The sequence below is a fragment of the Aspergillus tubingensis genome (genome assembly GCF_013340325.1).
Source record: "Aspergillus tubingensis WU-2223L DNA, scaffold_1, whole genome shotgun sequence".
Classification (NCBI taxonomy): domain Eukaryota; kingdom Fungi; phylum Ascomycota; class Eurotiomycetes; order Eurotiales; family Aspergillaceae; genus Aspergillus; species Aspergillus tubingensis.
In genome coordinates, this window is record NW_023336275.1 from 889,250 (window position 1) to 907,214 (window position 17,965).

The 17,965-nt window shown below is 52.2% G+C and overlaps 6 protein-coding genes across 6 annotated transcripts; 2 read left to right on the top strand and 4 right to left on the bottom strand.

Moving 5' to 3' along the window:
• Window positions 1-22: 22 nt before the first annotated feature.
• AtWU_00304 (UNC45-central domain-containing protein) lies at window positions 23-2,464 on the bottom strand (the record flags this gene model as incomplete). The annotated part of the gene is made up of 1 exon (XM_035495420.1): window positions 23-2,464. The coding sequence occupies one exon, from the start codon at window positions 2,462-2,464 to the stop codon at window positions 23-25; it is 2,442 nt and encodes an 813-aa protein (XP_035351313.1).
• A 3,394-nt stretch (window positions 2,465-5,858) lies between these two features.
• On the bottom strand, window positions 5,859-8,597 carry AtWU_00305 (protein arginine N-methyltransferase; the record flags this gene model as incomplete). The annotated part of the gene is made up of 4 exons (XM_035495421.1): window positions 5,859-6,122; window positions 6,183-7,744; window positions 7,809-8,430; window positions 8,484-8,597. The coding sequence occupies 4 exons, from the start codon at window positions 8,595-8,597 to the stop codon at window positions 5,859-5,861; spliced, it is 2,562 nt and encodes an 853-aa protein (XP_035351314.1).
• Window positions 8,598-9,276: 679 nt separating this feature from the next.
• Window positions 9,277-11,711, top strand: AtWU_00306 (DEAH-box ATP-dependent RNA helicase PRP43; the record flags this gene model as incomplete). The annotated part of the gene is made up of 3 exons (XM_035495422.1): window positions 9,277-9,590; window positions 9,661-11,527; window positions 11,583-11,711. 3 exons carry the CDS (start codon window positions 9,277-9,279, stop codon window positions 11,709-11,711), a joined length of 2,310 nt encoding a protein of 769 aa, XP_035351315.1.
• An 876-nt stretch (window positions 11,712-12,587) lies between these two features.
• On the bottom strand, window positions 12,588-14,777 carry AtWU_00307 (uncharacterized protein; the record flags this gene model as incomplete). Its single annotated transcript, XM_035495423.1, has 1 exon — window positions 12,588-14,777. One exon carries the CDS (start codon window positions 14,775-14,777, stop codon window positions 12,588-12,590), a length of 2,190 nt encoding a protein of 729 aa, XP_035351316.1.
• Window positions 14,778-15,211: 434 nt separating this feature from the next.
• AtWU_00308 (nucleobindin SSP120) lies at window positions 15,212-15,901 on the top strand (the record flags this gene model as incomplete). The annotated part of the gene is made up of 2 exons (XM_035495424.1): window positions 15,212-15,326; window positions 15,417-15,901. The coding sequence occupies 2 exons, from the start codon at window positions 15,212-15,214 to the stop codon at window positions 15,899-15,901; spliced, it is 600 nt and encodes a 199-aa protein (XP_035351317.1).
• Window positions 15,902-16,054: 153 nt separating this feature from the next.
• Window positions 16,055-17,404, bottom strand: AtWU_00309 (tRNA(Phe) (4-demethylwyosine(37)-C(7)) aminocarboxypropyltransferase; the record flags this gene model as incomplete). The annotated part of the gene is made up of 1 exon (XM_035495425.1): window positions 16,055-17,404. The coding sequence occupies one exon, from the start codon at window positions 17,402-17,404 to the stop codon at window positions 16,055-16,057; it is 1,350 nt and encodes a 449-aa protein (XP_035351318.1).
• Window positions 17,405-17,965: the final 561 nt, after the last annotated feature.

Genomic DNA, 17,965 nt, shown 5'->3' on the forward strand with positions numbered 1-17,965 from the left:
ACGCCGCTCGGTTGTCGGCTATCTATTCGACCAATGGCTTCAAGGCTTCGACCCCGACTTGGAGTACCGCGGGGTTCTTCGTCTTCTTCAGCACACTGCTCAGTATATTAACTCCTCCGTTTGCCTTGATGGCTTCCTTGGCCCGCCGGCCAATATCCCCCGTGGCGAGGCAGGTCATGTTCCGCACACAGGCTACACCGCGGTGCACTAGACCCTCATCTTCTTCCTGGCACATGGCCAGCAGTAACGGGACACCCCGAGGCCGTTCCAGGATACCAGCAATGGCTGCTTCGAATTCGGTCAGCATCGCAAGAGCTCCACCAGCAGCGCTCCGGGTTGCCATATCGTCCGTGTCGGTGAGAGCCAACAGCACATGCAGCCGTTGCGCAGCGCGCTTCGACCCATCGGCATATTTGACGATACCGGACTCGCAAGTCATCAAATTGCAGATCAGTTCGCAGGCAGCTCGCTGAACCATAGGACTACTGGAGAGTAAGAGGTCCTCTACTACGGGCCAGGCCTGACGGACGATAGCTTCAGGAGCAGTCTCATCCGGGTGAGAGGCCAGGTTCGTTAGAGCAAGCAGACTCTCAAAGACCGGTAAAAGATTCCGCGGTTGCTCCGCCGTCATGCTAGTCGTCTCCGGGCTTACCAGAAGCGCGGTCAGAGGCCGGATAGCGGATGTGATCTGGGGGAAGCCAGAAGACGGGAACACGTGGACCGGGTTGACGGAAATTAAAATTCGTGCAAGTGCTTGCGACGCATTCTGTACCGCTTCGGTGGCGTTTGTCCCCGCGGTCCCCTGCTTTGCGGCTGCCATAACGAGCAAGAATTTGACAGCACCTTGCTGTGCCAAGGTTCCCCGAGACTTTCGGTCCCATGACAGGGCAAGGACGATCTTGCCCATGAGACCTTGCACCGAGGAGAGATTCGTCTTGCCGCAATCTACCAGTAGAGGCATGACACCAGCCTTGATAAGCGCATTGCAACGTGCTATGACATGTTGCTCGTCATCAAGGGGGTCTGGCTTGGCTCGGGCTCCGCTAGGAGAGGCCTCGGCATAAGACTTGAGTTGGGACATTTTCTTCTGCTCTTCTGTCAAAGTGGGTGGGAATTGTGTGAGGTTCACAATGATCATGAGACCACCGTAAAGCACTGACGAATCGGTGCAGTTTTCGCGCAGAATCTTGACGAGATCCTGTAGGAATGCCACGTCTGTGGCAAGCTGTTCCTTGACAGTGGACTTAACCGATGCATAGGCCAAGCCCTCGATCACGTTGGACAGGTTCTCAGTCTTACGCTTCGACATCAAGTCCTTGAAGCGATCGACGAGCTCAGTGACCCGGCTGTTTTCTTCCTCTACTTTGCCGTTGGAGTCGGAAGAACCAACTTGAGCAGCAGTACGGACCTTGGCCAGAATGACTGCCGCCATCTCGGAGCTCTCGTCGCAGCCATTGGTGAGAAGGTGGGAAAGCCAGGTCGAAAGATGCTTTGAAATGGCTTCCCGACAGGCCGTGTTCATGCACGCAGCATTCAACAATTCCAGAAAATGGGGCTCGACCTTGCGGCTCTTCGCGTCCCTGGAGGTCAAAGGCGCCAAAGCAGCCAGATAGCTCTCCGACAGGAAGAGGTTGGCCGCGACTTCTGGTATCACGGGGAAGACTGCAGCCGTGGCCGAGAATGCCTCGATGAGATCATCGCTGCGACCCTTGACGACCTTGGCAGTTACGAGCCGAGAGAACCGCTCTTCGCCAACTTGCTTGGAGATTTCGAGGTACTTAACGGTTGCTAGGGTCGCCTGACTTCTCCACTCGAGGGGAAGCCGGCTGTCCAAAGAGGACAAGATCACGTCCAGTCCTTCATCGTCAACCAATTCTTGCAGCTTCGCCGCATCGACGGCAAGCAAACGTGCAATTCCTTTGAGGGAGCGACCGTCCATGTCGTGGCCCGACTCCATGAGCTTGGCGATGAAAAGCAAGAAAAGCTCGCGCTCACAGTGTAGACGAGCATCTTCGGACGGCCATACAGTGGGGTCCAAGACAACGGTGTCGAGGCATACGGCAGCCCCGTCGCCTCTTTCATAGATCTCATCGAAGAACGTGGTCACCGACACCTGGAGCTGCTCTGAGAAGTAGCGTCGCACGCTGGTGTTCTGGCGAACCAGCCCCGAGATAATGTCATCCTGCAGCGACGACAAGGCATGGGGCCTTTGCGCCAGCAGGAGCTTGACACATTCCAATGCAACCTCCTCGGGAGGCTTGAGTCCGTCGGTACGGAGATAGAGAGCGGCGTCTTTGCCCGCGGGCTCGTCCTTGCCACCGGTATAGCGTCGACAGAGGTCTAGCAGGTGATGGCCATTTTCTTCTTCCTGCTGGATCTTAACAAAAGCTTCCTTGACTGCCGGATGCTCTGGAGCTAAGGAGAGAGCTTCTCGGAGGTTTCGTGAGGCGGCCTGCAATGACATCACGAGCGAGTGGTTAGTCACATGGCACGAAGGTACCTATGCTGGCGACGGATGATAACCACCCAGCGGGGTCTGATAAAGAAGAAAAAGAGAGAGCAGAGCAGACATACCTCACGATGGCCAGCATCAATTAACTCAACAGCCTCCCGTGTCAAATGTACAGCGCGTTCCTCGCTCGTAGAGTGAACCATTTCAGGCCGGGTACAACAAGCCGACAATTGTAGGGTGGGATGCAAAGAGTGATGTTGATTCCGGTTTGGGGAGGAAATAAAGAAATCGGCGGGTGGAGGGACTGATAAGAAGAAACCGGTCGGAAGCGCGACGGAGGGAATCCGAAGACAAGTCAAATAGGTCGCCGGGGGAGTGGAGATTGAAGTAGTCGTAGTCAGAGAGAAAGAGGTAAAGTAGGTAGGTAGGTAGGTAGGTAAAGTAGAAAAAGAGCTGCGTCAACCCACGACCTCCGAAGCGATGGTCGAGCAACAGGACACACAGGCAATCATGGAGGGAAAAGGACGAGTAAAAGAAGTGCGTTGCGGTCGCAGAGACAGGGTAATGCTGACAGGCTGCAGGATGATGAATGAGAAGAAAGGTGTGGGAGGGAGAGGCTGTGTGGTGGGTGTGGTGTCTTCTTTTTTTTTTTTCCACTTGATTTCCCTTATTTTTTTTTTTACTTCCCTTTTTTTTCGCCTCTGGGCGTGGATGGAGGCAAGTAAGTTAAGTTACTTTTTTGGACTGAGCGTGTATGGGGGAAACGGAGGGGGAGGATTGGCGGGATGTGGGTTTGGAGCGTGAATGGCTGATACCGTAAGGTAAGGTGTGACAGACCCTCGGAGCTCCGAACGCCCAGACAAACCGGGGGAAGACGAACGCAAACCGTTTTATTACGGGGGTCTCCAGCAGGGACTCTATTTCCACCCCCGGCGGAGTTTCTCCCAAGCAATCATCCATGGGAATTTCATGGAGGGTAATCTACTTAGTACCGGTCTGCAGCTGCTCCCAGACGGGCCCCTTCCGCCCGACTGTCGGAGGTCTCCCCCCCCTTGGTTCGGCCGCCCTTCGGCGTGCGCTTAACTCCGGACTATTTCTAAAGAATATTATGGAGACTTGGAAGAGGGGGGGCTTTATCATGTTCCTCTGAATCATCAATATCAAGTAACAGGATCAGCATCACATCAGCATCATCATCGGCAAGCTTATCCTCCTGCTGTTGCTCATCGCACCCCCATTAATATAAAATCCGGCCAAAGAGAACGCCGGGGAGAGAACAGCCAGAACTATAATCCTTCCCCGTGACAGGAAGCCGAAGGAGTAATAGGTCTATCCCAGACGGTGTGGATTCCCCGGGTGGCTGGAAGTTTGGGTGGACATACTCCGTACATACTCAATAGGCATTTAGTGTGGGAGGCACCAGCGCCCTCCCAAGATAAGATGAATGGCTAAGAATAACTAAACCGGACACTACGGCCAACTTCCCACCACGCTTGGAGTCGGGCCTTCTAACCGATACACACTAGAAGATACTAGTAGCAGCCAGATCACAGTTACAGACTTTACAGGAAGCTACGGAGAACGGTGGACTAGACTACCTATCACACCCACTCAGTCACTCACTCACTGTATACCTTTCCCCTCCCCTCCCTCTCAACGCTTGGATATCAATGACGCCTTCACCGGCCTAGATGGGAACTGAAAGAGAGAATGGAAATGTCCAGCCCAGCCCAGTCCAGCCCCATCTCATCATCACTGTGCAAATAGTAGGTTTCAATGATAAGCCCACGCAGCTTCATTCAAATCAATCGAATCGGAATGATTCTTTCCTCATGCCGATAACACCAACCACAGGGGTCCGTTGCATCACGTTGCCCTGCCCGCCCTGCCGCGCCGAGCAGAGCACATCCCCCAACAGTACGGAGTAGTAGACACCTTATTCCCAGACGGACACAGGCCCCCTTTCCGTTCCAAGAAGGATTAAACACAATTTAGCCTGGAAAGAAGAAGGAAGAAGGAAGGAAGGAGAGAAATGATCCGCAAAACCCCCCAACTGTCTGTCCCATTTTCCGCCCCAAGAAGTTCTTGGTCCGAATAGTCCTGTCGCACTAGTGGTCGTCTGGTTGGCTTGGCTACATGTTCCGATCTACATCTGGGCTTTCCTCCTTCAACTGCATGTACTGCGCCTCCCCCCCGGCAGTAGATGGGTAGTAGATAGATAGATAGATAGAATCTGTCTACTGCGAGGTACTAGTTGGTGTAACTGTATGTATGTATGTATGTATGGTCCAGCCAGCCAGCCAGCCAAGCCAAGACTATCTACTCGACTATCTACCATTAACTACTACGTAGTAGGTACATGGATACCTACAGCTAGTAAGTAGGTAACTATCTATGTGAATATACGGAAAAGTAAGATGAAGAAGAATGCACAGCAAATACGTTATCTGCTGGGGATAAACATACTGTACTTATTCACCCCCCTTCTGAATTCCTAGGCAGGGCAATGGGACTAAGCACCTAGATACTACTAAATAGATACGGGATCTACGGAGTACTACTCCGTACTTGCGTACTGCGTACTACAGTATACATAACGCATACTTTATGCACAAGCGTAACCAAAGCCAAGTAAACTAAAGTCATGCAGGAATAGGGAAAAAAAAAAGTTCGGTTCCATCATTCTTCTCAACATTTTCCAAATGGGACGAAGCCACGTCCTACTTACTAACGAGTACCCATCCGGGGGGAAGACGCACTGATACATTAGTGCACCTTTCTTCCTCCCCATAAGTACTAGTATGGCTCGGTCGGGGAGGAACCAATGGTAGCCTTTTCATCTGCAGTGAGGCAGACGGTGGGTTTTGGGCCCTTGTCAATCAATCTCAATGGATGGGTGGTTTTGTCCTCCATCTATTGTACAAACAAAACACGAACAAACAAATAGGATTGTTGGGGGAGGACAAGATATGATAGTAGGTTCGGGTTCGGATTTTAGGTTTGGGTTTCTTACTTTCTTTTTGGAAGGGTTTCTTTTTGATCTGAACTACTAAGCAAGATTAACTATCATGTCAGATGGGATTGTTTAGTTAGTTATTTAGTAGTTAGTTGCTTATTATGTAGTTGCTTAAAATCTGTGCAAGTCCAGCCAGCCAGGCTACGATGCAACTTTACCTAGTCTTGACCGAAGCGGACGGCTGAAGATCCGCTGCAGCTGAGCTGACTTCTTACTACAAGGCCTTCTTCGGCGATCATCAATCCTTCTCGGTCGGAATAATTCATAGGTATGCTTTAACTACTCTTCATCATATGTAATTTTTAAAAAAGAAAAATGTCCATCATCACATCTTAGTCAGATTCGTCTGCTTCTGCAGCCTTTCCTTCTTTTCTTCTACACTTCACCACATCACATGAGGCAACCCTCCTTGATGCTGGAGTGCAGCTCGCTCGTCCCAACCCGGACACGTCGCCCGCCACGTGATCTCTGGGGCTGTCGCTGCAGATTGCCAGCCGCTGGAGATGTACCTTTGCCCCCACTCATCACCACTTCCTCTTCGTTGCCTTCCACGGCGAATACTTCCACCATCCACTCATACCATACCTTGCGGTCGTCGGTCTGCCGGTACATGGTCACCACCACTTCGCCATTGTCGGGCACATTCAATGGGGTCTGTGGATAGCAGATTGTTAGCATCCCACGTCGTAAAGCTAATATGTAGAAAAGACAGACCTTCAATGGGAAGTAGATCGGGAACCAACTGATCATGTCGGCACTCTTGGTGTCCATTGTGACGGGGTTGGTGGACAGCTCGATGTCGCGGTATAACACCGTCTCAAAGTACCCCGCCAGGCCATGGCACACTCCGCGGTTGTAGACTGGGAATGACAGACGAGTCCGGCGCACGTTATGCGAATTGGAGATCGTTGACGTGGTCGGCAATTGAGGGGGGATATGCCGGTTGGGATGCTCAAACGACCAGGTCGTCTGCACGAATGGGATGGGCGCTTCTCCAGAACCCGGTAGCGTGGAGATTGAGTCTCGGGCACTATACTTAGCGCCCCCATGACTGGAGTTCATTAGTGTAGATGCAGAGGGCTGATTCGTGGAGAGGAAGTCGATCGCGTGTAACATGACCACATACGGCGTCTCCGGCGCTGCTGGGTTAGAGACGGATTGATTCATGACATCGGCATGGAGCTTCGGCGCAGCGATGGGCGTAAGGTGAGCCGTGTAGGAAGCCGGAATGGAGATACCGTGAACAGGATTGAGTAAGTGAGTTACGCCGTCAAGGCATTCTGGCGAAAGCTCATTGTCGCCGAACGAGCCCAGCAGCTCTGAGATCAGAATGTCGATCGTAGTGGGAACGAGCTCGGTGACGGGGGGCGCGGCTGCTGATTCGGACGTCTGTGCCGATTCCTGCTCCTCGTTGGCATTGTAAAGTAACGAATCTTCGATCCCAAGGGATTGCCCTACCGGTCCTGTTTGTGCTCCCGAGTCACCCTGCTTCTCAACCTGCGGGCCTTTCCAGGCTCGCATGTCCGACTGCACAAGCTTGACTTGTCCACCCCATTTCTGCTCATTGTGGCGTTGGAGAAGGACGAAAGCATTGGTGTTCTTCTCAACTGCCCAGAGGTCAATCTTGACCCCAGTCTCGACACTGGCTTGGAGCGCCCGCGACACGAGCGGTCCTCGACCCGCACCAACCACGGCCACAACCACCCGGCCGTCGGGGTTCGAAGTTGGCTTCCCTTCACTTGCCCAGTCGGTAAGAGCTTTGGCGACCGCGCGCTCATACCATTTGTATTTGATAGGATCTTTCTCGAATACCTCATAAGTAATGCTCTCCAGGTTGACAGTCAACGGCTGCAAGGGCGCCTGAAGATAGTCTTGGTATCCAACTCCAAACCTCTCCATGGCACTCCTAGAAGGCTGGCGTTGCTGTAGATTTCTGAGGTAGGAAAGATGAGGGGTCGGGTCATAATGCTTCTTGTTGGATACTGCGGCTTGAGTGAGGCTAGGATAATCAGAGCCGGACAGAGCGGGTAGTTTGGTTCCCGAATTTTCTTGCTCATCTACGCCCGGAATTGGGCCAACATCGCAGAGAAGGATCCATGGGGATGTCCGTAGGCGCATGAACCGACCGATGAGCGCCTGGTGTGTCTTGGACAGTACGGGATAGCCCTTCTGGTTCTTGATGAACGTGTTGCCATCAAAGGTGAGCATGTGAACGGGCTCGGAATACCAGCGAGACTGCACGGACATGGGAGGGAGGTGCTTAGGCATTGACAGTGCTAATGATACCATCTTAGCAGCAGGTAGGAGACGCAAAATGAAGACCATGGGTGATTATCTTACCTACGACAAGCCTGGAGTGGTATTTACAAGTTCTTCGTATCATATCCCAAGCATCCCAAGTGCCAAAAGGATCCACTCGCAATGGCTGCCCTGTGAGCGGTTCTCCAAGGAACTCCTGACGAGCAAGGCGAGACAGATCGGCTATTCCATCTACTTCCAAGTCTGGATTATCAACCATAGGCATCCAAATGTGAAACTGTATGTAAGGAGCGAGGTTGATAGCATCCTGTATCGCTCTCGCATAGTAGCTCACGCCTTCTGCATGGATCTCTCCATGGTGCAGTTTCGGGCCGGGAATCAAGAGATACCCAAGGCCACAGAAAGCTGCGTACGCGACCTCCCGCATGAACACCTGACGCGAGATGTCTGCAATCAGGGGATCCGGGGAGCATAGATCGATCCAACCGCTGGTGACTCCAACTATCTGCGACATCGTCTCATCCGGGGTTAAGTGGCTATCGGCGGGAGTTAAGGGAGGGATAAAGATGGGGCGCATATTGTCGGTCGTCATCAATGTCCCATTGGCAGCCGGAGTCAAAGGAGCGTTTGGTTTGGAGCCTAACAGGGTGAGGATGCGAGAATGGAAGGCCTCCGTGGTAATTGGTGCCGTAAGCATGTCATACTGAGCGATCCAAGTTAGCACATGAGCCGGAATTTGCACGAAGACATGCGTACATTGCTTTCATGGGCTGCCTGTACAATTGCAGCCGTGATTGGGTTCTTGCGGTTGGTTTCATGCTGTCCGATGCAAAAGCTAGGAGCCATGTCTTCTGGATTGAAAGAGTCCATGTTCGACAACGGCGGATATTCTAAGACGAGAAAAGGGCACTGGGACCTGGTGATGGGGCGATATGACAAAGTTAAATGCAACTAAACAGTAGACACATAGGCTGAGATTATGAGGCAGAGAATCGTTAATCGGATTGTATATAGGGAAGGAAAGGCGATGAATATTGACAACGGTCTCTATCTAGGTAGTAGCTGGTTAGTCCCGCATCGCAGATCAATTGAGTTTCCCGGCAGTTTTCATCTCAAGGCCAGGCAGGTTCTGATATAAGAACGGCAACAAACATGGGAGAGCAAAGGAGGAGGTACAGTCGCGTAGGGATGCTAACCGAGAAATTAAACGCCCCTTCAGTGGGAACGTCGCGCGACAATGGGCTCCTGGATAGCCCCGCGTACCTGAGCAAACGTGCATCGCGACGGACTTTCTTTCATGCCTGGATGCCTGGATGCCCCTTGCCGGCGGTAAGCGATTTCTGTGGGGTTTCCAGCGGCAGAATACAGGGCGGTGAGGCGCGGAAAATGCAGCTGTGGCGACGGGCGGCCAACCTGCCTATCCGGGCCGCCTTTTTTTTCTGAAGCCGTTCGGCGACAATCCCATCTCTCGTTTGTCGCTCCGCAGCCAACTTCTTTCCTCTTCTTCCCCCACAATTTTCTTTCCTGGCTTCGCTCTCTGCTAGCCGTCATGGTTGATCGACGATCGGATTCTGAGAACGGTTCGCGTGCTAAACGTCAAAAGATGGACAAGTCTGAAACCGATCCCAAGGACAACCCGTACCTGGCTCACATGTATGCGGACAACGGCAACTCCAACACATGGACCGATGGCACCACAGATCTTCACCCCGCCTTTGGGAAGATGAAGAGGCACCAGACCACCGCTGCGTTGGCTAAGAAGGTGGAAGATGGCGATATCAACCCTTTCAACGGTCAACCCTTCTCCAGCAAATATGTTTCTATCCTGCAGACTCGTCGCGATCTGCCCGTACATGCTCAGAGGTGAGAATTCAACACCCGTGCAGATGGTTTGCTACATCGCAAATGGGTTCTAACCATGGTTTTTCTATAGAGATGAATTCTTGGAGCTTTACCAAAAGTCGCAGATTTTGGTCTTTGTCGGTGAAACTGGTTCCGGAAAGACCACGCAGATTCCCCAATTCGTCCTCTTTGATGACATGCCGCAAACTCAGCGCAAGATGGTTGCTTGTACCCAGCCTCGTCGTGTCGCCGCCATGTCCGTCGCTCAACGTGTCGCCGCCGAGTTGGATGTCAAGCTTGGAGAGGAAGTCGGTTACAGCATCCGTTTCGAAGATATGACCAGTTCCAAGACTGTGCTCAAGTACATGACGGACGGTATGCTTCTGAGAGAAGCCATGAACGACCACAACCTTAACCGCTACAGTACCATCATTCTGGACGAAGCCCACGAGAGAACAATGGCTACTGATGTCCTCATGGGTCTTCTCAAGGAAGTTGTGCTGCGCCGGCCTGACTTGAAGATCATTATCATGTCTGCTACTCTGGATGCACAGAAGTTCCAGCGTTACTTCAACGATGCCCCTCTCCTTGCGGTTCCCGGTCGTACTCACCCTGTCGAGATCTTCTATACCCCTGAGCCCGAGCAGGACTACGTCGAAGCTGCCATTCGCACCGTCCTGCAGATCCACGCGACAGAAGACGAAGGTGATATCCTTCTCTTCTTGACTGGTGAAGAAGAAATTGAAGACGCCTCACGGAAGATCTCGTTAGAAGCCGATGAAATGGTAAGAGAGGCTGATGCTGGGCCTATCAAGGTCTACCCTCTCTACGGTAGTCTGCCCCCGCATATGCAGCAGCGCATTTTCGAACCGGCTCCCCCTGCCCGCCGTCCGGGAGGCCGTCCCGGCCGGAAGGTCATTGTGTCCACCAACATCGCTGAAACTTCGCTTACCATCGACGGTATCGTCTACGTCGTCGATCCTGGTTTCTCGAAGCAGAAGATCTACAACCCCCGTATCCGTGTCGAGTCTCTTCTGGTGTCTCCCATCTCCAAAGCCTCCGCGCAACAGAGAGCTGGTCGTGCTGGTCGTACGCGCCCCGGAAAGTGCTTCCGTCTGTACACCGAAGGAGCCTTCAAGAAGGAACTCATTGACCAGACATACCCCGAGATTCTGCGCTCCAATCTTTCTTCTACCGTGCTGGAGTTGAAGAAGCTAGGCATTGATGATCTTGTCCACTTCGATCTGATGGATCCTCCTGCTCCGGAGACTCTGATGAGAGCTTTGGAGGAACTCAACTATCTGGCTTGCTTGGACGATGATGGAAACCTCACTCAGCTGGGTCGCTTGGCCTCTGAGTTCCCCCTTGATCCCGCACTTGCTGTGATGCTGATCAGCTCCCCCGAATTCTACTGCTCCAACGAAATCCTTTCGATCACAGCTCTGCTTTCCGTCCCCCAAGTCTTCGTCAGACCTGCTTCTCAGCGGAAGCGTGCCGATGAGATGAAGGATCTCTTCGCCCACCCCGACGGTGACCACCTTACCCTTCTTAATGTCTACCATGCCTTCAAGAGCCCCGAAGCGCAGGACAACCTGAAGCAGTGGTGCCACGACCACTTCCTCTCTCTGAGATCGCTGCAATCCGCAGACAACGTGCGCATGCAGCTTCTGCGCATCATGGAGCGTGAGGAACTCGAGATGGTGTCGACCCCCTTCGAGGACAAGAAGTATTACGAAAACATTCGCCGTGCGCTGTGCGCCGGCTTCTTCATGCAGGTCGCCAAGAAGGAGACTCAGGGCAAGAACATGTATGTCACGATCAAGGACAACCAGAACGTTCTCTTGCACCCCTCGACCGTCCTGGGCCACGAAGCAGAATGGGTTCTCTACAACGAATTCGTTCTCACCACCAAGAACTACATTCGGACTGTCACGGCCGTCAAGCCCGAATGGCTCATTGTAAGTCATACCTTAACTCTAACACCTAGACCAGTACTAACACAGCACCTACCAGGACATCGCACCCACCTACTACGACATCTCCGGCTTCCCCAAGGGCGAGATTCGCTCCTCCCTCCTTCGCGCTGCCGAGAGACTTTCCCGCAAGGAGAAGATGCGCTCTGATTCCAGCAGAAGACGATAGACTAGGTTAATTCTTTGTTGTCACGATATCTATAGATCATGTTTTCTTTTCACTTCATGCCCATGATAATCATGCAGCTCAATTAAAAAGGGTGTATCCGGTTCTTCCTTTTTCCATATTCTTTTTCATCTTATTCACAGTACTTATACATTCGTCTGTTACTTTATCATCTTTCATGTCTCCGGGCTTTTTCTTACTCTGTTACGGACTTTGGTCTTCCCGGGGACTATGCAGTATTTATTATCCACCTCAACAAATATACCTCTGAACTTAGATAGGGTACGGATTAGAAAGAGTGTTTGTCCCGGGACATAAAGTAAAACATAACTCAATCCCAGTGTAGATCGTAGTCGTTAGACCTCTAATCGAAATGCCCACGTCAAGTACAATAAACTCACGGAACAGCATACTTACTCCGCTAGTAACTTTATGCAATACTGACAACCTAGTCACTCCATTCAAGAGTATGGACCGGATAATACCTATTCAAGGGACTAGGAACCCAACGCTCAATTCTAACCCTTATTTATCATCACAAGAAAAATAAAATGATAAAGGAAAAAGTACAAGCTATAGTATAAATACTGTACACATGTTATAGGTAGTAACTAACCACCTAGAGATATAAAAACATCCAAAGCAATCCCAATGCAGGCCAGAGGTTGGCGAGCTTATCATCGACACTTTCACCGTACATGAGTGGTATAACGTAGGTATAGGATAGGATGTGATGGGTATACGGAGGGAGTATGTTCCATCTGAGTTTTGAGTTGGGGGAGAGGGAAAAGGGGGAATAGGAGGATGCTCTGAGGAACGGCAATTATTCGTGGCCCAGAGAGTAGCGTAAAGTACCTCAAGGGGCTGAGGTAACTGAGTCTACGACTTCATGTATCGAATGCTGACTTTGTTGAAAGAAGATTCGAGTTCCGGCGCAGGAGCAATGTGTTCGTGTTTTCGACGGAGGAGGTGGTCTTGGTGGTGGGTAGAGCGAGGGGGAGAAGGAGGGGGCGACGGTATGGTAGACTCCTGCTTGCGGGTCTGGTGGAGGTCGAAGACCATTTGCTTGAGTTGTGAGATTTCGGCCTTCAGGGAGGTGATCTCTTGTTCCTGGGCTGCGGCTGTGGACTCGTTCTCCTTTTTGGCTTTTTCGACTTGTTTGCTGATTTCTTGGAGCAGGCTCTGGCGGTCCTTATCTTCGAAGACTTGCTCGGGAATTTTAGGGGCGTTGGCTGACGCTGGGGATCCGGCGAGCATGGCGTTTAAGACTTGCTGGGAGTAGAGCTCTATCATGTCTTGCCACTTTTTGGAGGGCGATTTGCCCTCGTAGGCGCTCAGACGCTCGTTCATGACGTTCACGAAGGCGTAAGCTTTCTCCCATGCGAGCTTCTCTTGCATATCCTTTGGTGCGGCCTCCGCTGCCAATGACCATCTCTTGTGGTAGGGGTCGTGGGAAGACTTGATGTCTAGTTGCTTGCTGGCTGCTTCCCAGTTGAAACCGCTGTTCATGGCTGAGGTGATGATAGCCTCGGACATGTCGTATTGCTCGCAGGCATCGCACATGTGTACCATTAGTACGATGAGTCGTTCAAGACGGAAAAGCTGGTGCTCTGTTGACGAGACCATGAATGCCAGTGTTCTTTTGAGGGTCTGCACTCCCTTTTCCCAGTCGGTACGGATAGCACAGAACCGCAGGTAAGAGTTAAGGATTGCAAAGTCGTCCATATGCCCTGCAGATCTCGCAGCAAGGAGGTATGCATCGGCGCGATCCGGCTGATCGAAGCGCAGGCAAGACACAATAAGGGTGGCGTAGATGACAGGGTTCGCCGAATCCACTGGTGGGACGATAATCTCAACTCCATTGACCACTTGGCGCTGATACAGACCCAAGCCGTTCATGTCTACTGGATAGCCGTGTCCGTTCAACATCTCCAGGAATATGTCGAATCCCATAAGATTCTTTGACTTCCGGAAGAACGTAAGGATCGTGAGGATAAGAGAGGCGCTGAGCGGGAACTTATGTGGAAGGATGGTCTTCAAGATCAAATCACAGATATCGTTCTGACGGGTCTTGGTGAACGCAAGAATCATCTTCTTTATGACTTCTGGCCGGTCCGGATCCGTGCACTGCATCAGGTTGTTGGCTAGCCGGAGGAGTAGTTCCTGCAAGGGCATCTCATTCCGCATATAGATTTCGGTATCACGCTGGACGTCCCGATCGAGTCGATTCCGCTCTTCCGTCATCTGTCGTATCGAGTGCACACGAAGGTCCTTGGCTAAATCATCAATGTTAGCCTTCTCCGAGCCCTTCACTTGACGCATTCTGCGCCGAAGGCTGTTCAGTTCCGCTAGCAACTGCGGCACTCTCAATTGGGGTATTGAGAAGTCGGCACTGTAGTTCATCTGAACCCCCTGATAGCTGTGAGCAATTGCCGGCCGCAACAAAAGTCTAATGGCTAGCTGCTTGAGCGCAAGCTTCCGGATGACCTTCTGGCGAACCACATCCCCAGTAAGCCATGTGGGCGTATCGTCATCCTCCAGCGAAAGGCCATAGTCCTCATTCGCGTCCTCCGCCAGCGGATCCTCGCTCTCCGCGACCAGATCACGAATTATCTGATTATCCCTCTCATTCGCAAAGGCAGTCGTTGAGTGGAAGGATGCAAACGGTGCGTTCCTTCTGGGCCATTGGTATCTCATAGGTGCCGGGCGAGTCGCTGTGCTGAACTGTCTGGTCTGTAACGTTCCATTGAGAAATCCCTGCTTCCGACGCGACATAAGAGCCTCCACCAGACGCTGTTCCTCATCCACCAGCTCAATGACCTCTTCCTTGACTGCCGCGATCTTTTCCTCCCATTCGTGACGGCGCTGGCCCTTGGCCTGGGCGTCTGCCAAAGCAGCGGCGGCGAAGATGCTGGTGTATAGTGCTGTTACCGAGTTTCCGAGCCGGAGGCGTTTCTTGCTGGCAGCCGAAGTACCTCTCGAGGCCACCCCATTGGAAACGGTACTTAAGCAAGAGACGCAGCGGCAGGTGGATTGCGCCGGAGCGGCGCGGGACCAAAGACCTTGCATTCTCAAGTCATTTCTGCCGTGAACCGACTCCAATGACGAGAATCAGAGGATGGGGAATGTGACCAATTGATTGATCACAAGGATCCGACGACCAATGGCGGGACAGAATCGAGGTCGGGGGGGAAAGATGAAGGGGGTCGGAGGGGGAGGAAATATCGGGGCGGAAGGTCGAGAATCTTTTGATGATGATCCAAAACCGGCTAAACGAAAGTCGGACCACCGGCAATGCAAACCAAACAAACTGGGGGAACTTCCAGCTGTTGGAACCAAGACTGACTGGCTTGACTTGGTTTGGAATGGAATCAGCCATCCCTTTCTTTGTTCCCGGCGATCTGTCACATTCGCGAGATCTCATTCATTCTGCAATTTTACGACTCGTCGGATCTTCGCCTGGCAGCTCGTGGCTCTATAAATAAGTATATCCTCACCTGACAATGCTTGTCGTCCTCGCTACTGCTCTATTGGCCCTGAGCGGCAGCTTGGTGAGTGCCCACGGTTCTCACCCCGACCAGCCGCCCTCGTCGGATTGGGCCACCCGGCATATGCAAGGTATTTACTACTACCATCTATCATGTTGATATCCGTCCCGAAAGGGAAGCAATTGATTGTGTGACTGACTCTCTGGCCCCAATTGAACAGAGGAGCATCACATTGATGCCTTCGATGCTGCTTCCTTCTTCTCCCTTCACGACTATGATGAATCCGGGGCATGGACTCCCGAGGAAGTGCGCAAGACATACGGCATGGACGATGAGACGAATGCAGGTGCCACAGAGGATCGCAAGAGCCAAGCCTTGAGAGAGGTGTTCACGCTCTTCGACCCCACGAATACTGGCTTCATCACCCGCGACAATTGGATGCGCATCATCGCCGAGGGCACTCGGCTGCCCGATCTGGGATTCGGTCCGGGCCACCACGGCGACATTGAGTATGAGTACGAGATCCACCACTTCGAGAAGTACCATGGCGAAGATGCGACAGAGGAGGAGCTCACCCACCCCGAAGACATTGAGCACTTCCGGCGGCACGACGAGGAAGATCTGGCGATGGAGCGTCTCGAGCAGCTCGAGAGCATGCAGATCGTCGAGGCCAACATACCGCAGAAGTTCCTCAAGCAAGCTTAGATGAGTGTACATTAGATTCCTTATGTTGTTGTTATAGTTGATGATGATACTGTACATAATAAATGTGTGATGAGACGAACATCCTCGTGGGTGGTCATACCTTGGAAATAATGCCAACCCAATTCAAACGAAGCGTCCATGAGCGTTATAACGTTATACCTCCAGCGCCGGCACCTTGACATCAAACACGCAATGCATCACCCCCGGAGCATACGTCTTGACCTGTTCAACATGTCGACACTCCGCCACGACCTCACCTTCCACCTCCAAAACCTCCCCCCTCAACCTCCCAATCTCACTCGTGACCCGATCCCTCATCTCCTCAATGCGCCTCACATCCACATTCTCATGCACATGCAACCAACCCCCCAACCTTCCATCCACCATCCGACACGCATCCCCCCAAGCAGCCTCCGACGACGGCAACAACCCCAAATTAACATGCCTCACAGGCGCCCACCGCCCCCTCACCTCCATCACATCCCTAATCGTCGCCAAAACGCGCGCCGCAAACCGATTATCCCCATGAAACACCACCACCTTATCCCCATCCTCCCCATCCCTCAACCCATCCACCAACTCCTCCACCCCCATCCCACCCTCCAACACCCCATCCTCACCAACCCTAACAACCCTACATCCCCACCCATTAGCCACACACCCCCTCCGTAACCCCTCAACAGACCACCCATTAATCTCCCATCCCCAAACCCTCCTCACCCCGCGCCGGAGGTACGAAAACACAAAATACCCTATCCCCGCATACATATCCACCACACTCATCCCTCGCCCTGCCCCCTCAATATCCTGCCTGGCTAACCCCTCCATCCCCGATCCCAATATCCGCGCCTTCTCCGTAACATTCCCCCTCGAGAACATCGTATACATAGGCGCCCAGATCTGCTCAATGCCATGGTTCTGCACCGTGCTTACCCAGAACGCGCGTCCCAGGTCCTCCGCTGTTGGCGAGTCGAGGTTTCGGATTGTGCTGGGCGCGGGCCCAAAGTCTCCGTGCAGTGGGAGTAGACCGCCGGGACTGCGCATGCGGTTCTCGGTGCCTTGTGCGTCGGTTAGGGCGATGGGGGCGTTCATGGCGATGTGGGTCAGGTTGTAGCGGGAGAAGGCGGAGAGGATGCATTCGTACAGAGTCGTCTTTTGGGTTGGTGTTAGGGTGCTGTAGAGGGTGTGCCAGGCGGGTGGGGTGGTGAGGGCGTTGACGGGGAGGAGGAGGAGGGGGGCGTAGATTGTGAAGCGTTTGGGGAGGGAGGATATGGTGAGGGTGGTGTCATTGTTGTTGTGGTGGTGGGTTAGGTAGGTTGTGATGCCTTTTTGGAGGGGGTTGAGGAGCGTTGGTTTGGGTTTGCGGGGGTGGTTGTGGTGCTGGTTGTTATGGTTTTTCGTGGTGGTGGTGATGGCATTGTCGGTGGTGAGGGGGAGGGGTGATGTGGTGGTTGTGGTTGTTGTGTTGGTGGTAGTGTCGGGGTTGTCCGGGGGTGGTAGCATGGTGAGGGAGGTATGTAGGTGGGTGCCAATTGCTGTTGAAGCGTGTGGAAGCTGTAGATATAGATGCAGGAAGATATTGTACCTTGGTGGTTACCGATAGTGTATTGATCTGACGGGCGACGATGAAAAATACATGATCTGCGGGGAGTGGGGAATGTTTTGTGGTTCGGAAGTGGGCAGTCTAGTTGAATGGTACTATAGAGTGCAAGGTAGGAATAATAATGCCACAACAAATCCGAACTAATATCCGGTGGTAAGGCTGCTGGATTAAAGCCTTGTTATTCTGGATGCTATTCTCTTGGATGTAATTCGATTAAAAGACTATTTTCAGTATCTAGGAAGTAAAGAATATTCAGAGTCAATTCTTGTAAATGCGTCATGAAGTCAATATTATAAAGGTTGGATTTATTAGATCGATTGATTGCTTTTATTATTTTTCTGATCCTAATTTCTCTACATTTTCTCTCTAGATACTTCATGGACGACTCGTTTCTATAAATCTACATAATCCTGGAGTATAAAATCAGCCGGTGCCACTCTACAAACACATATCTTGGAATT